Source organism: Watersipora subatra, chromosome 7 (assembly GCF_963576615.1).
Source record: "Watersipora subatra chromosome 7, tzWatSuba1.1, whole genome shotgun sequence".
Lineage (NCBI taxonomy): Eukaryota > Metazoa > Bryozoa > Gymnolaemata > Cheilostomatida > Watersiporidae > Watersipora > Watersipora subatra.
Window position 1 is genome coordinate 20,586,635 of NC_088714.1, and position 22,542 is coordinate 20,609,176.

The window sequence follows — 22,542 nt, forward strand, 5'->3', positions numbered from 1 at the left end:
CCCCGATCAATTCTCTTTTCATACTCTGCTAAGTTTATTGATCCAAGAGCTGCATCACATTTTGCCTGTTGGTGACAACAATATATGAGCACCGAACCTTCAAATTTGTTATTCTACGGCACTTTGTAACAACTGGTTCATTTTTTTACCACAATCTTCTCACTAGTTTCACTTTAGCAATAAATGATTGTTAAACTTGTCGTATCGAAAGACCGGATCCAATCGGAAAAGCAAATAATGTAATCCTTCAATTTAACACAGTTGATTGATGAACCGGCAAGAATAACAGCAAACTCTTTGGCAGTAACTGATCATGTGTACACAAATTTTTCTCATCACGCCATGTTTTCTAGAGTAATTAAACTGTTTATGAATGATAATAATTTATTGTAAGAAAAACTGGCCTCATACATAACTCACCCCGGAAACTAACTTATGCCGATTTCAGATGAAATTTTATAAAACAGTGGTTTTGAACCTAGTTCGACCAAATCTTAAGTCAGTCAGTCTCAGGGTTCAGTGAAGGTCTGTCAAAGGCAACAGCAGAAGTCCCACTGATTTGCGAGATCATGTTTTCATTAAAAGATATGTAATTTGTTGTGAGCTCATGCATTGTATTGATTGTGTTGTTCAAACATAGTGATGTTAATTCACTTTTCATTTTGTGCACCAGTAAAACATACGTATGTTTTGAATGCAAGAAAGAGCATATTCTGTTTTTCAATGAAAAATGGGTTTGTCGAAAGCTGGTGAAGCTGAAACTGGTGAATTAAGAAACTTGTGGGTCCAGTACATCCAACGAAGTTAATAACAACTGATCAACAAGGAACATGCTGTTCACCGTCAGACCACCTGCCAAGTATAAATATGCCCACTACTTTGCTCCTAGACAGTAAAGTTACCTTGTTTGAAGGTGTATTTAGGTTGAAATATGCACTTAAGTCCTACCCTTCCTCCCACGAGAGGGAATACTAAAGACTGTGTAACTAAGTGCATATATGAGTGCAAAGCAATGATGATATCATGATATCAACATAGTTCTAGAATTTAAAGATCAAACTGCCTAGTACACTCTCAGCGTTCCTATGTATTCTACTGTTTATATAAAAACAAGAGTATCATTCTCTTACTGTAGTCATTTCATATAAATGTAGGCACAATGCAGAAACTAAATATAGAACAAACTTTAGTGGAGTCATGTTATATTGTTGCAACTTTCAATTTGACAATAGAACAATCTATTGCTATTTTCAATGCAATTATTGAAACGCTATTCGGAGGTCTATATTAATTTTCAATAGCCAATAGTATACAAGAAGCTCTTTTGTTTTACAGCAAATTGGTTGTCATACTTAGAGAATACTTCGGTATCAAAATACTGTAAGTCTTACTGTGATAGTTTTGTCAACATACGCATGGTGTAAGTAGAAAACATAGTCTCTCTCTCAATAGAATGGAGTTTTTAAGTGACGAAACGTATAACAACATACTTTACTAGAACTTATGAACTATTGCTTTCATAATATTTTTAGATTAAGTTTAGAGAAATAAAAATAATTAGAATAAAATTTGAAATGTTTTTTAAAGACTTTTTCAAACCATACTTAAATTCACCAAAACTAATGCATGCCCTTTTAGACATTTTCAAAGTTTTTCAATTGAATCCATAGATTGAGGGCTCTGGTATCTAAAACATTTAATATAATAATTAGTGAATGTTCTTATGTTTGACCGTGCGCTTCAAAGTCTACCAGCCACAATCTTCTGCCCTTTGTTCAAATATGCTATTGTTTCATACAATACCGTAAAAATCCTCTGTAAAACTTAAATTCGTGAAAAGCTAACGATAATACATGCTGCCTAAATATACTGATCATATAAATCTATTAAAACATATTCAGTATGCCTACATTTATAAAAAAATATAAACATTTTTAGACTTTAAATGTTTTGGATTTTTTCCAAAATGACAATACAAGCATTATTCAGCATTACTTAAGATAGGATTTACTGCAAGTATGTAACACTGTAACAAAAACCATAAAAGTTTTTTTCTGATCATGCTAATCTTTTTCCTAACTTGACATTTATTTGGTAATTTCAGCAAATTCAATTCAACAATTTGATCACTGCTAGTAAAGCCGCTTCAGGCTTTCGTTGCTACACCCAAATAGTCATTCCAGTTGTCTTTTGAACATGTCTAAAGTACGAATTTGGCAAAACCAATGAGTTTCACCATTTATGGCACGGTCTGACAACTCCTTAAAAACAATAAACCTATCCAGTTTGCATATAACCGTATGACAACATGTTTTCTTTGCTCTGAATACCTATTAAAGTGTTGACAGGTGTTATGCTATACAATCTCCTCGGGACGTCACTTGTTTACCTTGCCCAAAGGCTATATCACCTCATTATCGCTACTAACGCTTTTACAGCGCAAATGTGACTATGAAATAGCGTGACTGCGATGCCAAATTTCTAAAGCCTCTTTCTCAGCATGCTATCCTTCAACTCTGCTACTACCATTTCAAAATCAAACAGAAACCTTAAGACAGCGCATTCATATCATCTGGCATACAAAAAAAATTGTATAACACTTTATAGGACAATGGGATATTATAGGGCAGTAAAGCCTCATATTATACAGATCTTGAATGCGCTCTAAACGAACCAACTGCTTATTCAAACGTATATAATATAAACGACTATATAGTTTATTGGCTAGCCAGAACAAAAGGCGCTATTGCGAGTGCTATCGTGACTAGTTGTATTATAGTTGTATTGATCTTCATTATTGATTCCATGTTCAGAAAGCCAAGCTCCTTCTATTTGCCTGCTTATAAGATCATTAATGTCATTGTGATGTTACACGAAACTTCACCCAAAATACCTGTTCGCATCTGCCGACTAGCGACATCTCACAGATAGTGTATCAACGTTACGACAACCAGTCCGCAAACCACTCAACTCGTCACTCGCCACGCCTCATTCATGGTGAGCTAAGCTGCTTGTGGATTAATTTCTTCTCTCTCTGGAATGATCATCGCGATGTGGATTTAACAAAGCTGGGAAAAGAGTGAAGAGGGGTTTTCGGTGACACCATGGGGTCGAGAAGAGGCCTCGTGGCTCCACAAAACACCTTTCTGGAAAACATTATCAAACGATCAGCTGGACAACGTAAGTTTGCATTTACCTTGTGGGTTGAAGATGTAAAATTATCTACCAAACAATAAAAAATGGTAGAGATGTTTTGCTATGCCCAGTTTTAACAGCGGACGTTCTACAGTAATCACCATCTTTTATGGTGGGTCGATACTTTAGCGAGTTGCTCTTACGCTGTCAGCTGCCAACTTTAGTAAGTTTCAAACAAACTGATATTCAAAGTTTAGAATAGATGTCTAGTGGTAGGGCATTTTGAGAAAATTCCCTTCATATTGTTAAGATCTATATTAAAAAGCTTTTTGGTCTCTTTCTGTGTTCAATTCTAAATAAAGAGTGTTTTTGAAGAAACTGGAATATATCATTACAGAGGAAGTACGAAAAGTTTGAAAGTTCACTTGCACTACCGCACTATGACAGGCTTATGCTGCAATACAAATAGGAAGGGTGAAAGACTAGTTTGACATCATGTTTGCAAGTTTTTACTGGTCCGTGGTCAATATTAGGCCAAGTATTCTGTACTATGATTGATTAAACATAAAACTAGGTTGCTAGTACAGTTTTGTGCAAAGCCAATTATATCCGTGAGCATGACAAAATCTTTGTAAGCAGTTTGTAAAAACACCCATTTTAAAATTAAAAATGATCTGTGCCTAATACGATTAGTTTACTGAATCCTATGCAGTCTACTGCAAACTGAAATTGTATGCAGATTTTTGAATGTATATAGTCTATAATATCATAAATCTATCTTGTTCATTATTGTTGGGCATCATGTAAGTTAGATTCTGAGGTTCTATTGAATTTTATTGCATTAGCGTGGCCACGAAACAGCTGTCACCACCAGTTTCACACTTTGCTACAGAAATTTAAAATAATTTAGAAAAACATCACAGTAAATTACAACCTTATGCAGGCATAACCGATGTGTGCAAAAAACAGCTATATCTACTTGTGAAATTCAAAGGTCTTCTAGCTGAGTTTTCATGTTAAACTGAAGTTGTGACTTTACTCATTCTGTGACAGCGCTACTAGGCACTAAGGCATCAGCCATTATTGTAAGCCTAATGACACTGCCTGCTGGTGTCAATATACTCAATATTGATCTTACTAGAAGGATAAGGGCAATGACAAGGTACGAGCCAATCATCTAGCTTTATTGGTTACCGCTGCCACCTCAAAAAGCAGTTGTGAACTTTACTAAAACTGAGAAAATATGATCTCAAGAATGCTGAGAAAAAGATAATACACAGTTTTCTTTATAGAGCATGATGCCACTAATTGTACTGAAGATGTCTTTGTTAATATGATCTTTGATCCGAGTGTTGAATTAAAATCGCTTTGAAGATATTAAAAATAATATACAATATTAATCAGTTTGAGTAGGTTTTGCAGCACATGCAGAATTACACTTCAAATTTTATTCTGATTATTTTTAACTTCCTAAATTACGACAAAATAACGCATGAGAGATACAACAGCATGAATATAATAGCGATATAGATATTTGCAGCGTGAAGCACCTTGCTTCAAATAGTTATGTTTTGACTTAACTTGAACTATTTGGTTAATGTACTGTGTAGCTAAGTTTAATGCTTAAAATCTTTTTGTAATGAATTCGTTTAAAAAGATAATAATTCCACATTTTAAAGTTTATAGGCTCAGATGGATATTTTAGTATAAGCCTTTGTTAATTACGAAAAGATCAAAACAAACCATAAAAACTTGTGTAGGTGACGACGCTTTCCTTATCAAATACCAACTGTAAGGTTTGAAATTATCTAAGCCTGTGTCTACTAACAATTGAAAGCTGTTTATTTAAAAATTTTAAATATTTTTGGCAATTTCTTTGTGACATTTGAATTCTTTAAAAAACGCTTATATAAAACAGCATATAAGTTTACTCTAACCAATATGAAAAATGTTTGCCGGCTTCCTCTTCAACGAATATTTCAATGCAATAGTTTGCGAGAAGGAAGATCGATCTTAAAATGATCCAATTTCATTTTATACTCTGCTGAGCGAAGAAGAATTTAGCCTCAGGTTTTACTGAGACGTTGTTGCATTGATAAGGATGCCAATACCTGGAGGTGAGCTTAGCACAACAAGCTCTATTACCTGTAATCAATGCCAAATCCCTCATATTCGGCCAAAGTATTGTTTTAGAATTAGATTGTTGAATGCAGCTCAATTGTGTTGTTAATGAAAAGACTACCGAAATGCCAATATCTTTCACGACTCAGAGAAATATCTTAATAACTTCACATGGTTGAATATCTGTCGGAGTCTCTTTTAGGTTTGTTCAGTTCATTATCTTTTGCTTGATAAACAACAGTAAATTAGAGGTAAAGTCTAGCAATGCTAGTGGTCAGTTTTATCATTAGGAACCAATAGCGATAAGCAAGACTAGAATGCAGATGATCCTTTTTCTAAATGCAGACATTAGTTATGGTTTACTTAGACACTTGTTGTAAAATATGACAAACTGCTCACAGAACGATGAAACCTTTGTTTGGTTTATTATGTTGAACTATGTTTAGTATTTATAAAGATTATCAAACAAATATATATATATTAAAAATTTTATTTCAAAACAGCAATGAGGGAGTTGCTCTAATCTACACTTAACTAGCAGTTTTTAATTTATTTTAATTTATAGCAACTTTTGGTATCATATAAACATTTACATGGGATCACTTACATCACTTAGACGTATGTGCATCAACAGAGTGACCAGCAGACTGACATCAGTCTTTATGTAAATTGTTTGTGCGGTTATATTAAAGAGACTAGCGGAAGTCCCGATGCTGCACGGGTATTAAAAACCAGCTGATAAACAGTGACAGGTAATGTAGTTGTCTACCACTTGCCATTAGCCTGGAGAATTGCCAATGGCTAATTTGAGTAAGCTACTATCCATATTGTTAAATTTACTAATATGAGCTGTGAGAGCAAGCTTTAGTCACGTTGCACCATACGCACAGTGGTATGCATGTTTTTACCCACATATCCATTTTATGTCCATCAATATCGCGTAGCTTGTTTGGTAAGATATTTGCCTGGCAAATGAGAGGTTCCGAGATTAAATCCATCAGTTAATGAATAATTTAATATTTCATTCCTAAACTTTAATAGCTGTAGCTGGACCAACCGAAGTACACAAACTTTGAGATTTATAAATATATAGATTATTTATGGTAGCATTGGAACGACAAAAAAAAATTCATTAAATTGAATTTAAGCTTACACTGCCTAGTTTCAAATCAAGTATATATTCTGATGCTTCAAATTTCTTAAATTTCATGCAAATTAAAGCTAAACAGTTTTTATTCATGATAAATAATACAGGTAGATATCTTCAAATCGCTCATTAAAAAGAAGAGATGGTTGCATGAGACCTTTTTGCAGACAGTAATTGATAAACACAGACAATGTACTCAATAGAATACAAAGTCTAAAGAGCTCGGCTTCATCTAAGAAAACCGATAACGTGCATGGCTTTACTTTTATACATTTAATGAGCTCGGCCATAATATACCAATAGTTGAACTCTCTGTGCCTCATGCCAGCACCAAAGACAAAAGTGAATAGCATTATATTGTGCACCATTTTTGTTGCGCATTCATTAAGACCTCTAAGCATTAGAACTAAAACCAAATAAATATCTTTACCCACACATGCAAAAACGAAGTCAGGTTTTTTCATATCTTTGATTTAATGGTTTTTTTTCTTTTTTCATATTTAGTATTACCATATAATAACTTGTCTTATTTTACAAAAAGTTCATTGGTCAACTTTGGAAGTTTGCAAACCAATCGGCACATATCATTTAAAAAAAAATCAATTGCATTTAAGATTTCAATTATTAATGCATCACATATATTTTTAATAAAGAATATCCAAGATGCTTATAATAGTGAAGTAGCCAATAATTAAACAGGAATGTGTGGGTGGGCGTTCTGAAGCCGAGACTTCTTCATAGTTAGAGGTTATATTGTTACTTCATCTATTCTCAACTAATAGAGCTAATACCTTTCTGATAGTTGTCCCACACGCTATATTACTTCCAAAGTATATTGATTAGCAAGCGTATTATACCTAGTTCAATGCTTTCGAAAATTTATAATGGCTGAAAGTTCATGACTATCAATCATAACTGTATTTGGCAACTTTTAAAAAAGGCAGAAAAACAGACATTTTCCAAGACATAAACTGTCTTTACATGTTGATTACCGATGTCTTTTAACTTTTACTTAAATAAATTTAAAAAAAACCAAAAGATTTATCGTATCATTTATTAACGAGATTCCTCTGTAAAGCAGAAATGACCAACTTGATATATTTTATTGCCAGAAACTATTGAGAAGATAATGCAATCAAGGTTTTAAAATGGTTTTGGCTGAGTATGAAATTGTTTTGATGCAGGTTTTCTAGAGTACAATTTATAGATCATGAGGCTTTTTCTTAACAGGCCTGCAAATTTAGAAGATAGCTGAAGCGAAGGTCTTTTCTGCCTATTTGATTACAACTCATTTCTCAGGTTTGAGATGAATCAGAATTGCAAAAGAGTCTTGCTGTATTTCCTGGACAAGAGCGTAAATTTGTGTAAATATGGCTCTTTAATTAAGTGTAATGTTCTTACAAATTTAACTTTTCAGTTATGACAGCTACATTCAGGTGATGATACAAGTATCAGTATAAACAGCAAATGGATCAACATGGCCATCCTCTAAATACGTGCAACAAGGGAATCAAATGCACACAATGCAAAAGGAAGCTGAATGGTTTAACAAATAGATGGCTGTGAAGAACAATCTTTGGAAAGTGTGACAACTATGCAAATGTAAAGCAACACTTTCTTCAGTGTTAAAGTTAAATATATTTCATTATAAGACCATTCTACCCTAATTGGATGAGAGATTTTAAGAATTTTCTAGAAATGCTGAAGCGCTAGGTTTTGTGGTCTGAAAAGTGCACTGAATAAAATTCTAATCATCATCATTTAGTAAGCTAATTACAATGCCACGAGTCCTTTTACCAGAGTTTCTCAATTTTGGGAACATCTGAGATACTTTTGTATTGCGCAAAGAATGACAAAGTTATGTTTAGTTAGATATTCAACAAGTTGAATAATTTTTATGAAGAGTTTACTCACGTTTGTTTCACTAGATTAAGTAAAGTACAGTACTTGCAATGCACTTGAATTAACTACGCCTTCTCTATAGATTGGTCTGTTGGGAGTCGTGCTATTTTTAAACTCGCTGCGCTATAGCACAATGCTGCTAGCAGCTAATCATGGGAACACTGTATATTGTTGTTAGTCGAAGCTCTATTTGCTTTGTTTAGTGACCGTGGGTCTCGCGAGTAGACATTGGGTGGCTCAGTCGCGTGATGTTTGCATACAAATTTCAATTGAACCGTATTGCTTTGCTTGAATTCATCACGCTCCTTTTATGAGCAACGCGTTCTATTATGCAACTATGAAGCTAACTCAGTAAAAACTACAGATAGACAACACGAACTGATTTCTGTCCAAGCCTGCTGTGCATCATCTTCAATCTATATATATATTACTCAAAGTCTGTCCGTATGTTGGAAATCCGGCTATAGCTATTATTAGAACAGCTGAGCTGGACAACAATACAGACTCAAAGTCATGGCTTACCGTCATTGGAAGCCTAACCTTATAAACTAGTTTAGTGGAGTTTTCCATTGGCAATATGCCAGGTTACTAGCTTGAAAGGTACAGTTGTTTGAAAAAGTTTTAAAACCTTTACAGTTGTTTTTATTTTTCTCTTAATTTATTTCAACTACACGACACACTTCTCTCATGATATGTAGTTTGAAAGTTATAATGACAAACGTTGTTATATGTTAAATACAAATCAATCTTCTGTCCAAAGACTCTTCTATTACACGGGCAACGCCGGGTGGCACAGCTAGTTTAATAATATAATTAAGCATAGATAGTATTATGATTGCTATCAACTGTGTTCTATATGGGTTGTTTTGTTACAGCCATTTCTATAGCGAGTTTGCGTTAACTTTGTGTAGTAATAGACAACTGTATAGCACTGTAAGCCAAATCTTTAAAAATGGATGATGCATTTTATCAAGCACATTATACTAAACCTTCAGTTTCAAACTTTTAATAGAAATAAATCAAGAACTGACCAAGGTATTATTTTGGTGCGCTATTATTAGAAAGGGCTATTAGATAACCTCAACCAAAAATCTTCTATTAAAACCCATACCAACAAATTTCATAGATAAATTTCAGGTTTTGTATGGTTATTTTCTACTGCCTCATTGCCTCACTCTATGTTTGGCAGAAGTCTCATAGATTTAATGTCTTTTGCAACTAAATGATTTATTTGTCAATAACAGTAAGCATGAAATGACACAAGGTACTACAACAGCTCCATCTATCGCTGTTGTTATACATTGCAGTTTGTCTTTACGGACTTCTTGCATTTAGAGATAATCATTGACTCGTTTTATATTGTAGACAACTGCTTTGTACTTTGCAATGCAAGAGTAATAGGCTATCCGATAGTATATGCAAATGATGGCTTCTGTAAGATCACGGGCTACAACCGACACGAGATTATGCAAAAGAGTGGTACTTTAAAAGACATGTGGGGCAACGGAACAGATTCAGAAACGTGCCAAAAAATATCAAAGTCATTTGAAGAGCATGAAGTGTTACATGAAGAATTATTATTATACAAGAAAACTAGTAAGTTGAATTATAAATAAACTTGCCATTTGTTGTTTCTTGTATATGTTCTTTGTATCTGATCAGTGACCTCAACTCAATTGCTTGCTAGAATGCATTTAGTTTCTGTGTGAGTGGTTGATTTTGACATAACTCAGTAAGTGTTTCAATGCTGCAATAGTTGCTGGCTAGCTTTTACTATGGCGTAGTGATGTACCCAATGTTGTTCAGAATAAATGACATGATAGTTTTGTAAGCAAAGGCTGCGAAAATAAAATTCATTGCATTTTGTAGCGTTATTGTAAATGTGTTATTTTTAATGTAATGAAAAAACTAAGATTGATTATAGTGTGAGCAGAGAGAATCAGCGTCAGATTTCAGTGCAAACAAATTTCTGATGGTAAATACTTGAGATCTTGATAACTAGGTATATTTCAATTTTTTTATTTTAGAATCGGCTTTGTGGGTGATGCTGCAAATAGCCCCAGTTCAGAATGAGTCAAACGAAGTGGTGCTTTTTCTTTGCACATTCAAAGACATTACATCTCTAAAGGAACCTTTAGCAAATGATGAGTCAACAAAAGGTACGATTTTAGGTCATCCTTAGCTCGTCCTTAGGTACCCTTAGATCTTCCTTAGGAGGTACAAATATACTCAACATAGCGTTACATCTTTTAACAAAAAACACTAAAGCGGATATGTTGCATGTGTTCAACGCCACCATCTCCTTGTCAAACTTTTCGTTGAAGACTTTCTTTAGCAAAATAAACTAAATAATTGTCAGATAAGACTCGCCATCTTTAATAACTACAATCGTATCTGACAGAAATACAGGAGGACGACCTATTAAAATCCATCAGTTTTAAAAGTAGTTTTTTGCTCATGAAAGTAACGGAAAATGACTGAATACATAGATAAAAAAATTAGTAAAACTTGCAAATTTAAATTACAAGTTAAAACTAAACGATAATTTGGCATGTTGAAATAAACAAAAAGATGGCTGATGAAAGGCATGTGTATAAAACAGAACAAAGAGAATACAATATCATCCGATGATTGCGCCTATAAGCGTACAAAGGCATGATGGGAGTATCACTTTACGGTATTTACTGGCTCTTCAACCTTCAGCTGCCTTTTATCCCAAGCTTGGTAGAGTTCACAAGAGTTCACTGCTCTGTTTGCTGTTGTCACTTGAAATATATATCGGTTCTTTATCGATTTGCAGTCGGCATTCTAAAATCAAAACGATTTACATTGACTCGAAACGTGTTGTAGTTAAAGGAAATATCATTCAGGGAACAATAGATTCAACTCCAGTCATCATAATTAAAGCTAATTGCGTGCCAAATAAACGAAGGTGAAAATTTAACTATTTCTAGTAAAATCTGCAATGCTTAGCTGAGCTCTTATTTGTGAAGTTCTAAAAGTAGAAGCTAGTTAAAACTGATTTATTTGCGTAAAAACTCTTCTGCTGAGCTCACCATATTAGACAGATACTCTCCAGGCCTTAAGATAATAACAATAAGAAAAGAGCAATAGCTCTCATCACGGTGGTGTAATTAACTTTTTTCATCTATGATTGACTTTTATGCAGTTGTTGAAACGTTTACTAGCAGTAAGTTGAAACCACAATAAATGGAAGAAATGTCTACCGTACAGATACCATCTACTAGTATTAATATCTGTAGTAGGTTATACGGTTACCAAGCGATTGTGAGCTATGGCTAAATACTCAGTAAATGTGGTAACCATTGTTAGAATCAGTTTAAATTTGAGGGGTTTTGAGACAAGCGGAAGAGTTTGAAAGCTGTAACACAAAATAAAAACAAACAGAAAGTTGAAGACACTTTTCAGTCATCTACACATCAATTGTGTTACTTTTGAAAATAATTTTAGCATATAATGAATAGTAATAGTACAAGCAACACTAGAAGCTACAAAAATATAATATTTAAAGTACAAGGTTTGGTATCTTTTGGATGCCATTTTAGTACCTCTTTCTTTTAGGATCACAACATAAATTTATAGATTAGGCTACATGTCACCTGAGAATAAAATCTCAAAAATTCACAAACTTTAGACATGTTTTTCTAACTCGCATTAATGAGTTGAATTACTAATACATTGTGCATTGGAAATACTAAATTTTGCCATGATTTACCAAGATTTATAACAATGACATATAATACTAATGGCAGTATTTGTATTTATAGAATATATCATTTGCGAAATTGCCAACCCGATTTTACCAATAGTGTTAATGTTATTTTAACTACCGTATTATCAAGAGCAGTTTTATTAACACCATCAGCATTATGTCTCCACTGCAGTATACGCTAAACAGATTCAGAGCAATATTAAACTACTTCTAGTTTGAAGAAACTTCGAGTTAGTGTGACACTTCTGGTACCTAATGTCTGAGTTAGCATGACTCTGCTAGTACCTAATATTTGAGTTAGTATGACTCTGCTAGTACCAAATGTTTGAGTTAGTGTGACTCTGCCAGTACCTAATGTTTGAGTTAGTATGACTCTGCTAGTACCTAATGTTTGAGTTAGCATGACTCTGCTAGTACTTAATATTCGAGCTAGTATGACTCTGCTAGTACCTAATGCTTGAGTTAGTGTGACTCTGCTAGTACCTAATGTTTGAATTACTAAAAGAAATCAATGTTGTAAGATTTTCTTCAATGCATTCAAAAATAGGAACACTTTACTGATCTATTCTATGTTGTTTGTTGACACATATTGATTTTAATTATACCTCAAGTTTGAGAAACATTTGAAAATAAACCAACACATCTATATGTTTACAGCTTATAAGAGAAAGCTGTGTGACGGTTTAATTTAATGGTTCTTGCATTCTTATTGGTGCTTAAACAAAGAGATTTTCAAGACATTTGAAGGCCTGCAATCATTAGCAGCCTGTTGCAAAAGAATATTGTTTAAATTGTTTATGATGATTGGCTTACCTTACTCTATTACAATTGATAAGACATTTCAGGCTTCTTGCTCTATTACTTATAAACAAATGTTGGATCAAAATGTTGATTAAATGATTTTGCTTGTTTAGGTGTTACAGGGGAACAACTCGGTATGGTTTTACAAGTAAACTGGTAGTCAGCTAGTACTATTTCTTGACGTTATGTCTTTACTCCTTAGTAATTGTATTACCTCAGTTATGGATTCCTTCTGAATTGGTGTGTTGCTTGACTATGTTTCATTCACCATGAATGTTTTGTTTCTACTTAATAAAATTGAAAGAATAAGTCATTTTTCTCAATAGGCTTGTTTGAACAATTAAGTAAGACAATAGCAAGAAGTTTACAGTTTAACACTTCTCAAGTCAATATAATTTAAATGGGCCTTTTCAAACAAAAAGTCATTGAGCTAATTGTAAAGTCGGGTTGATATGCCGAGGGGTAAAAAAACATTGTTAAGTTTATGCTTGCTAATACACTCATAATTGATGAATTGTATCGGTATAAAATGTAACATAATGCCTAAGCAAAACTATTGAAAATAACAGATGAAGTTTTAAACAAAATTTAAATTTCATTGTTGATTGGCTAACTAATATAGTATCATGGTTTAAGTAGTGTACGGTAAATTACAGATTTGTGAATTGTATGACTATTTACAACTCTAATTTTTGTTTAGCCTTTCTATGGCAGAGGCTGTTTAGATTACAAACTTTTAGTATGCGTTTTGTGGGTTTCTGCTGTTCCTTCCAATTTTTGAGAGAACTTGGTGCTGGTTCCCTTCACCTTATCCTTTCCTCTCTTCTTTCGCCGCACCCAGCTTTCCTTGAACTATTTTTGTGAGGCTTTGTGTGGTATGTCTATTCTAGTGAGTGTACAAAGAACAAATCTATTATCTACTTTGCAAATTTGGTAAAAAGTTTATTTTTTATAGATATTTTACATTAATCAGTTTTTCGTTTTGTTATATTGTTAATTATTATTTTAATATTTGCTGTGTCAAACAATCAAAAGAGAAATAAACAGTATATCAGAGAAAGAAGTGAGAGTTTTACTGAAATGCAATAACAGTTTAGCCAGATCTTCTTAAAAGACATTTATATTTACTTTAATATGAGATAGTAAAAAACAACCACAAAAACGCAAAAGTGTGAGAAGAGCTCCAAGTTTGCTTTGAAACACTTGAAAAGTTTTTTTTATTGCATAGAGTAACATTCATAGAACCTCGCTGCAAAGAGAGACCTTTAAAAGACATGTGATAGTAACACTTGCTTCATATAATATGCACAAAACTCTTCTATACATACAGCTGTCATCTACTTGCTAACGATACTCTTCACACTTTGCTATTTGTCGATAGGATTAAGCAAGTTTGCAAAGATTGCCCGATCCGTAACACGGAACAAGTCGATGATCATACAACAGCAGAACCTCGATGGCAAGTTAGAAAAGCCTTCGCAAGTGGCAGCGGTAAGTGTTCCCTTGGAGAAGGTTATCAATTATTGACGTCACTAGATCCATATAAATAATTCATTAAACATAATTGCCTCGTCGAATCACCTAGGCTACAGATGATTGTCAGTACATATGGTGCAACTGGCTGAATGAAGTTCCTATATGGAAGCACTACATCGAGACCAATTCCGCTCTAAGCTATCCGCTATCAATAGATCTAGCAGTTTAAAACAAGACAACTAGCGCCTGTAACTTTTCAATGGTTGTCATATCTCTAGAATATTAGTGACATTCTGTATTGTTTTTAGATTTTGTAACATAAACATAAAAAAAATAAAATAAAAACTTTGTAGTTTGTATATTAAATATTCAAGCTTATCTATAAATGCTAAAATCTTACTAATTTTTAGTTTTATTTTGTTTTAAAAAACTAATGAACTTCGAAAATCTGTCAAAATCTTTAGCGAAAGCTTCGATCACACACCACAGCTGATGTGTTAAAATGGATTCTTTATATGCACTATCCTTTTCAATTGTACCTTGTTAAGTAGTGGAATCTTCAAATGACTGCTTAACTATAGAACTCACAGATTACAAAATTATGTAACATTATAGCAAAGTTTCGCAAAGATTTTTTTGATTAGCGAACCAAATTTGTAGCAATATTTATTTCAGAAACTTTGTGTTATTCCCCTGATTTAGTCTGTCGATTCACATTATTCTGCAGCTTATGAATGTGACTGCTGAGTTACTACCGCAATACAGACAGGAAACACCAAAGACACCGCCTCAAATAATCTTGCACTATTGTACATTCAAAACATCATGGGATTGGATTATCTTGATATTGACCTTCTATACAGCTTTAGTCGTGCCCTACAATGTCGCCCTACAGTATAAGACAATGGACGATGTCGTATTGCTTGTGGTCGATAGCGTAGTCGATGTCTTCTTCTTCCTCGATATAATGCTTAACTTTCACACGACCTTCGTGGGATCTAATGGGGAGGTGAGTTTAGTATGACACCATTTTAAACTACCGATACAGTGGTAGTTCTATGCCCCAAAGATAATCTTTATAAAAATGTATATTTTCAATTGAAATATGTTGGTGCAGTTCTCTACAGCCAGAACAAATTACACATAAATCTAAATTTTTAACTTTAGGAATATTGTGGTATCAAAGCCAAAACTATCTCACAAGCTACATGTAAGTAATTGCTGCGATTTATCGTTAGCCAGTGTGGTTATGTATCATCATATATTTACAATGTCAGCCAAACATTTTTAAATCATGCGCATCAAAAAATTTGTAATTCAGTTTTTCGTTAAACTTATAATAAGCAGAACAGTATTTTACATGCTTGACTAGTGAACTTGACTAGTGGACTTGACTAGTGAACTTGACTAGTGGACTTGACTAGTGAACTTGACTAGTGGACTTGACTAGTGAACTTGACTAGTGAACTTGACTAGTGAACTTGACTAGTGAACTTGACTAGTGAACTTGATTAGTGAACTTGACTAGTGAACTTGACTAGTGAACTTGACTAGTGAACTTGACTAGTGAACTTGACTAGTGAACTTGACTAGTGAACTTGACTAGTGAACTTGACTAGTGAACTTGACTAGTGAACTTGACTAGTGAACTTGACTAGTGAACTTGACTAGTGAACTTGACTAGTGAACTTGATGGTTCAGAATAAAAATCAGATATTTCTTTCAGCAAATAATTCTTTCAAATATCGTCACTTTCATTGGCTGAAAGAAGTTTTAGAAAACTTGAAACAATAAGGTTGCAACAGAAAAACGATCACTGCAGATGAAGATGCAGAAAATACCACCCAAAGTTTTACCAATTTTAGCAAACGAAGACACTGATTTTTCAAAATCTTCGAGATAGTCGTTCAATTAAGCTTTGCTAATAATTATGACCTGTTTGTTAGTTACTTTATATTCTAACAACCTGATTACTGATAGGCTAGTTGTTAGTCGATAATGTCACAAGCAGGATGCTGATTGCATCTCTACAGTTATTTATTAATGAAGACCTTTGCTACGCATCTAATTGCCTGCAATGCAGAGGCTAATCTCCACATATTTTTACTTACTTTTAGTCTGCAGTTAAAACGCTCGAAAAAAATTTCTCCAAAAATGAAATCAGAACTCACACTACCTGGTTGTGATGTCCGTTATGACATCAGCATAGGCATCGTTATGACGTGACTCGTCTTTATTTACATACACCTTATTCTGTATTTTCTTATGGTTGTTGAGATAAAACTTTTAATATGTATAGGCTCAAATACACGACAGTTTATGTTTCAAATGATTTGAAAATAGTTTGGTTAAGAATTGTTCCACTGTTTTCTTATGGATGCTGTGTAAAAATATAAATACCCAATGCTGATGAGGTCATATACATTAATCACTTATAAACAAGATGTATTACCACTGATGTTAGTTTTAGAGAAATCTGGGCATGCCTTTTCTTCTGAGCATTTTAACTGAATTTTGCTTATTTTAATCTTGAAGACTACTGGCAGCCAGCAAAAAAATAAAAAGATCAAATGATAAAAATATATCTATACTTTCTGATAAAAACATTTTTTAAATTGACATAAGTGACCCTTTGATTGTTTATACTTTCATAGTCTTCCGGTTATTTTACAAGTTTTCTGAACACTTTGGAATAGAAATCATCATATAAAATTTTTTTTTATAGGTTTTTTAAGATTTTGTGCAAAACTTACAAAATAATAGACAAGCTTGAGCTAGTCAAACAAAAACATTGCATCTTTGAAATAAAATATTGAAAATACAAATGGAACTTTGAGTTGACATTTTTAAAAGCTACAAATATTTTGTATTTATTGAAAGACTAAATTAAACATCGGTCAAAATGGGGGTGAAACCTATTTATTAAACTTACTTGGTCTAATTGTTACCCAAAATTTTGTCTGCCATTATACTTGTGTACTAAGACATGCTAGTTAGTTGTAGTTTATATATACACATAATGTTAGTACTAGTTCTACACTCTCTCCTATGTACCATCTCCTGTGATGATGTAGGCGATCATGGTTCTCCCCATTTCCTATAACCATGAACGATCTTGATAGGTTTCAACAGTGGGTTGCCGTTGCTTTCTGTTGGGTGGTTTTATTGAAATACTGCCTCTAGCTAGCTGCCCATTGGCTCCCAGAGGAGCTCCTCTGACCTTTTCGATCCTTCGCCCCCACTAGTACTACTATTAGTCTTAAGTCATGGCAGACTTTAACCTCTTTAAAAACTGGCATTGAGTTGTTACTGAACCTACGTGACTACTTTCTTTCCAAACCTGATTTAAAAGCCAGTTTGCGCTGTTGTTTCAAACAGTTAATGCTGAACAATTTATGTAAAAAACCAACTTATAAAATATTGCAGACCTAGAAGAAATTAGGGAAAAAATAGATGAGATGGAACTTTGCTAGATTTTGCACAGTTTACGGTGTATGGCTTGCTTACTTTCTGCAATCATTTAGATAGTTCTACTACATACTGGTGAAGCAGTTTTCAAATTTGATCTCAATATGAAAGTTACATCAAATTCAGCTCTGGTATAAAAAACTGGTACTAGCTACAACATTGTATAAACAACATTTTTGTCCGAAATTCCTTATCTCCGTGATAAAAGCAAAGAATGAGTTTTTCTTTGGTTTTTTTTTCATTTAAACTTTAAAAAAACAATAAAGATCACCAGCAAAACCTAATTTACTATTTTTCAATCTTGGATAGAAATTATATTATCTTATATAAAAGCATTAAAAAACATGGGCAATTTACCATTTGTCACTGCGCTGCCAATTTGTTGCCAATTCTGTATATGATCATGGTTTATAGAAACAATATCAGGTGAACCAACTGGTGATGTAGTGCAGTTTCTCATTTTTGGTTAATTATTTTATTAACTCATAGATGACTTATAACCTGATATCTCTGTGAGAAAGCTCGCTGGGCCTTTTTTATGCCAGGTCTACAGACTCTGGACGGATGTAGAACAGCAGCGATTGTAGTTGGATGCCCTTCGTAACATCATCAGTGGTCCTTGTGTGACTCAAAGAACACAAGTCAGCCCATAAGTCAACTAATCATAAAGCGATGTCATAACCAATTGACCATGGCTGCCCCCTAAAAAAAATTTGTATAAAAATGAGATTACATATGGTGATTGAACCTGCTGTGCAATTTCTTTTAAAAAATTCAAATATGGCATCATATGGTGGCGCGAAAGATAAACGAACAACCCTATAAAACTTTATCTTAACAACTGTTCAGCACTCGAGGTGATGAAATCTCTCATTAAACTCTTGTTGTTGAGTAAAACCCATACAAAGTATGCATCAAAAGAAAACTTAAAATGAATTTTGCTGAATAGAAAACTTTGTCTTTGAAGTTGCTATAAATTTCAATTACTGATTTTCAGTTTTTTGTGGTAGCAAGCAGCACAAGTCTGAACTTTAAGTGATAAACCACATTAAATGTACTTTTAATAGAATATCTGAATAGAGGAGACTCATGCCTTCATTTTGATATATAATAAGTGCAGCCTTAAAGAATTGTCTAGTAACTACGATACAATATTTATTGAAACTGGTCCTAATTCTAATACGGCTCGTTTATTTTTCACACCACCGTAGTCTTCAAATAGTTGCAATCCTAGATCTAATGATACCAAAACAGTTTTTGTAGAATTTTCGTACGGTTAATTGTTGTTTTATCGATCCAGACATAACACAGGCCTATACTTATAAACCTTTTGTACGCTCCTTTTTTGTTTTACTCCTAATTTTCATAATGACATCAACAACTTATCTTTGTGGGCTTACGTTTCCAATTCTTTCATACGAGCTTTCACACGTTTCCAGGTGATCAGCGATCCACGAATCATCAGAATGAACTATATCAAGTCTTGGTTCATTGTTGACCTTGTATCATGCTTGCCATACGATGTCTTCAATGCTTTCCAACATCAGGAGTCTGAAGTAAGTAGGCATAAATTGCTAGAAAACACTGTGATACTCTTAAAATAGGGACAGCTAATATTATTGCAGTATCCTCATCTTTACAATAGCTCTCTATAAACTCCCTTTTGCTTTTTAGCAGTTATACTATTTAATTTTGTTGGGTGTCAGGGTGACCTAGTGGTAGCGTCTTTGACTGTCAACCAAGGGGTTGGTGGTTTTGAGCTCTGCTTAATGCCGATCTGACAACAAGCTCTCAGCAAGCTTGCAACTCTAAATTGTTGGGTCTTTCGGATCTAGACCATAACTTGGAGGCTTCGTGTACCGCACTGACAACATGGGCACGTTAAATTTTTTTTTTAATATGCCCATGATTCTGACTCATTGGGCAAGTGAAATGCCTACCTGGCTCTGTCAGACTGGACTTCTTGCAAAACGCATCCCTTCATGTAAAGCTGACAGTTTCAGAAAAAACCTATGATAAGTGTTAGGACCACCCAAGAATGGCTTATAAAAAACTAGTCCTGGCGGTGTGATACTCTACGAGAACATGAGAACACTACCAAGCATTGTCACCACATGACAGAAGCATGCCATTACTTTTACTGTTCAATGTATTTTGATTTTGAAAGCAATGGCTGAGTTTATTACATTCCTATAATAACTGAAGGGCAAATATGTTTGTATTACACGTAACAACCTTACTGACTTCAGCTCATGCACTCTTTTCTCCAACAAGTTAAAACAGTCATTCTGTTTACTCCTATGACTACTTTTTGCTAGTATTAAAAACATAGCTGACTTCAGATTATGCACTCTTATCTGTACCAAACTGAAACGGTAATTCCGTTCACTGCGACTCCTACCTTTTGCTAAGAATTTTGTTAAATTTTAATTCTAGGACTTTTTATTTCTATCACACCAAATGAAAAACTCAAATTCTAAAAATGATTCTAACAGCATGGCTCCTTCAAAATACTAGCGCAGAATGCTGGTCTTGTGAACAACTCCGGCATTCCAGAACGGATAACAGAAGTGTGTAGAGAGTAGAATATTAATGCTAGTTTGTGTCTCTGGCCTTCTGGTATTAAAAGAAATTTTAACTTTCAAAAACACTGATAATAATTTAGGCTAATTTTTGAGATCTGTGAAGTTTTTTTAGCTCTGCAACATTCTTAATTTCAACGGTTCAATACAACTATTGATACCATATCAACAAGTGTAAAATACTAGTAGAGCAAACAATTTACATGGTTAATCAAGTTTCAGGTAGTCAACTTCTTCAACTGCTTGCTCCTATTAGCATTAGGTACTTTGTTTGTTCTACAGTCTTTGCAAACCTTTACAGCACTTTGAAAATTAGCAAAAATGAAAGTTCTTTAGTTTTTAATTTATCGCTGATATTATTTATTGGCAATAATTTCATTTCAAATATAAATTTTATGTCTTACAACAGTAGTAAAACAAAAAAAGAGAAACAGTTAGCCACTAAAACCAAATTAATGGTTTGACATATAGTGTCTAAGTTTAAATAATAATATAATAAAAAAATAATTTTGAACCTCTATGATTTGTTAAAAATCAATCATGGGAATAAGTATTTGACTAACCTTTGAACTTGCTATTACATAGCTAGAAGGTTGGGATTTAAACTCCAATTTAAGCATGCTATAAATAAGATACCATAAATAAAAAGCTCTCAATTCTTAAAGTTTGCAAATACTTTTGTTACTTCTTTTTATCAACAATAATAAACATGCTCTCCAAAAATTCACTATTGCAAGCGCATGTGTAATTGAAGCTTCCAAATTCTAATTTGCAAGCTTTAATGACATTTTGTCAAAAGTGTAACACGTCATTCAATTCTTGATAGGTTAACTTTATTACCATATTAAAGGTGAGTCAGAGACAAATTTTTAAATTTTAATTAGTAGTGCTACCAGAAAATGAAAACATAAAGCTTTTCCATTATAAAAATGCATGCTATATTGACAGAATAATGGTTTAGCAGCTGGCAACCAGTCTGTTCTGGTGAATCAACATCCGCTAGTCAAATTCTGCTCATCTTTTACACTAACATTGCTACAGAAACTAATAAACGTTTTCTGCTTTGCTTATCATACAAAAACATTAAATGAATACTTACACATTTCGTTACTTCACAAACTTATTGCTATTATCAGCCTGCATTTGAACTTTGTTCATGTGAGTACTTGCAGTATAATATCCAGACCCCTTAATAATATTTCTGCAGACATGAATACCTCTAGGTTGTTTTTATCTATTGTTTCGCTAATTGCTAGCAGCAATACAGTAAACTGACATGCATTATTAGGTGGAACTGGAGTGATGACAAGTTGATAAAAGCATAAATGTGTCTGATTTTTAGCAATTTCAGTGTGTAGATTTCAACATGATGGGCTATTAAAAAACTTTAAAAAAATGAAACATCAAGCGGCTATTGCGGCTAAAGAAAATCATTGGTAGACATCACATTTCTTAATAGAAAATTACTAAAAAAGCACACTGCTACTAAAAAAGCACAGCACATACATTGTAGTTTTATATTCTATGTTTTTGCTTTTGAGAAAGGAACCATAGTTTTTACTTGCTATAAATATTGAAGTTGAATGGCGTATCTTGTATGTTTGTGTTTGCAAAGCGGTCTAAATGTGTGTATGAACTCATGCCATAACTTTGTTGGCATTTGAGGTAAATGGTTTTCAAAGTGGTCAAGCTAAAGCCATGCCTTTCAAAACCACTACATATACAGTAGCTACAGAAAATATAAAAAAGAACATCTCATTTAATCAATTCCTATCAAACAGATCTAAACAATTGCACTTATTTGACTAGGAACATACGTTCCAGATACTTGAATAGAACAGTAACCTAGTGATGGCATTGTTAAACATTCAATAGAAATGAGTTTTCTAATTAGCTTTTCTGCAAAACCATTAAAAATTAAAATATTCAATTTTGAGCTATTATTTGAGGTTATTGACCGGTAATTAAACAGAAATTATTTTAGAGTGACACACATATACAGTATAGAAAACTGAAACACTCGGGGATAGGATTGTTTTTCTTCCCTAGCAACGATTGCTGATGCGATAATATAGGACTGAGCTGTTTGCTATAAGAAGCTTGTCCTTTGAGCCATTGCATTAACCAGTTTCTATAGAATCAATATCCTGCTCATCCCGTCTTTTGGGCCTTCACAA

General features: G+C 33.6%; 1 protein-coding gene across 1 annotated transcript in view; it reads left to right on the top strand.

The window, feature by feature from the left end:
• The first annotated feature begins 3,104 nt into the window (after positions 1-3,104).
• LOC137399259 (potassium voltage-gated channel subfamily H member 5-like) overlaps positions 3,105-22,542 on the top strand; it is a 38,909-nt gene continuing 19,471 nt past the window's right edge. Inside the window, 6 exon segments of the mRNA XM_068085290.1 lie at positions 3,105-3,180; positions 9,671-9,901; positions 10,333-10,464; positions 14,221-14,330; positions 15,043-15,324; positions 19,223-19,339. Of these exon segments, the coding sequence (XP_067941391.1) occupies positions 3,105-3,180; positions 9,671-9,901; positions 10,333-10,464; positions 14,221-14,330; positions 15,043-15,324; positions 19,223-19,339 (948 nt within the window).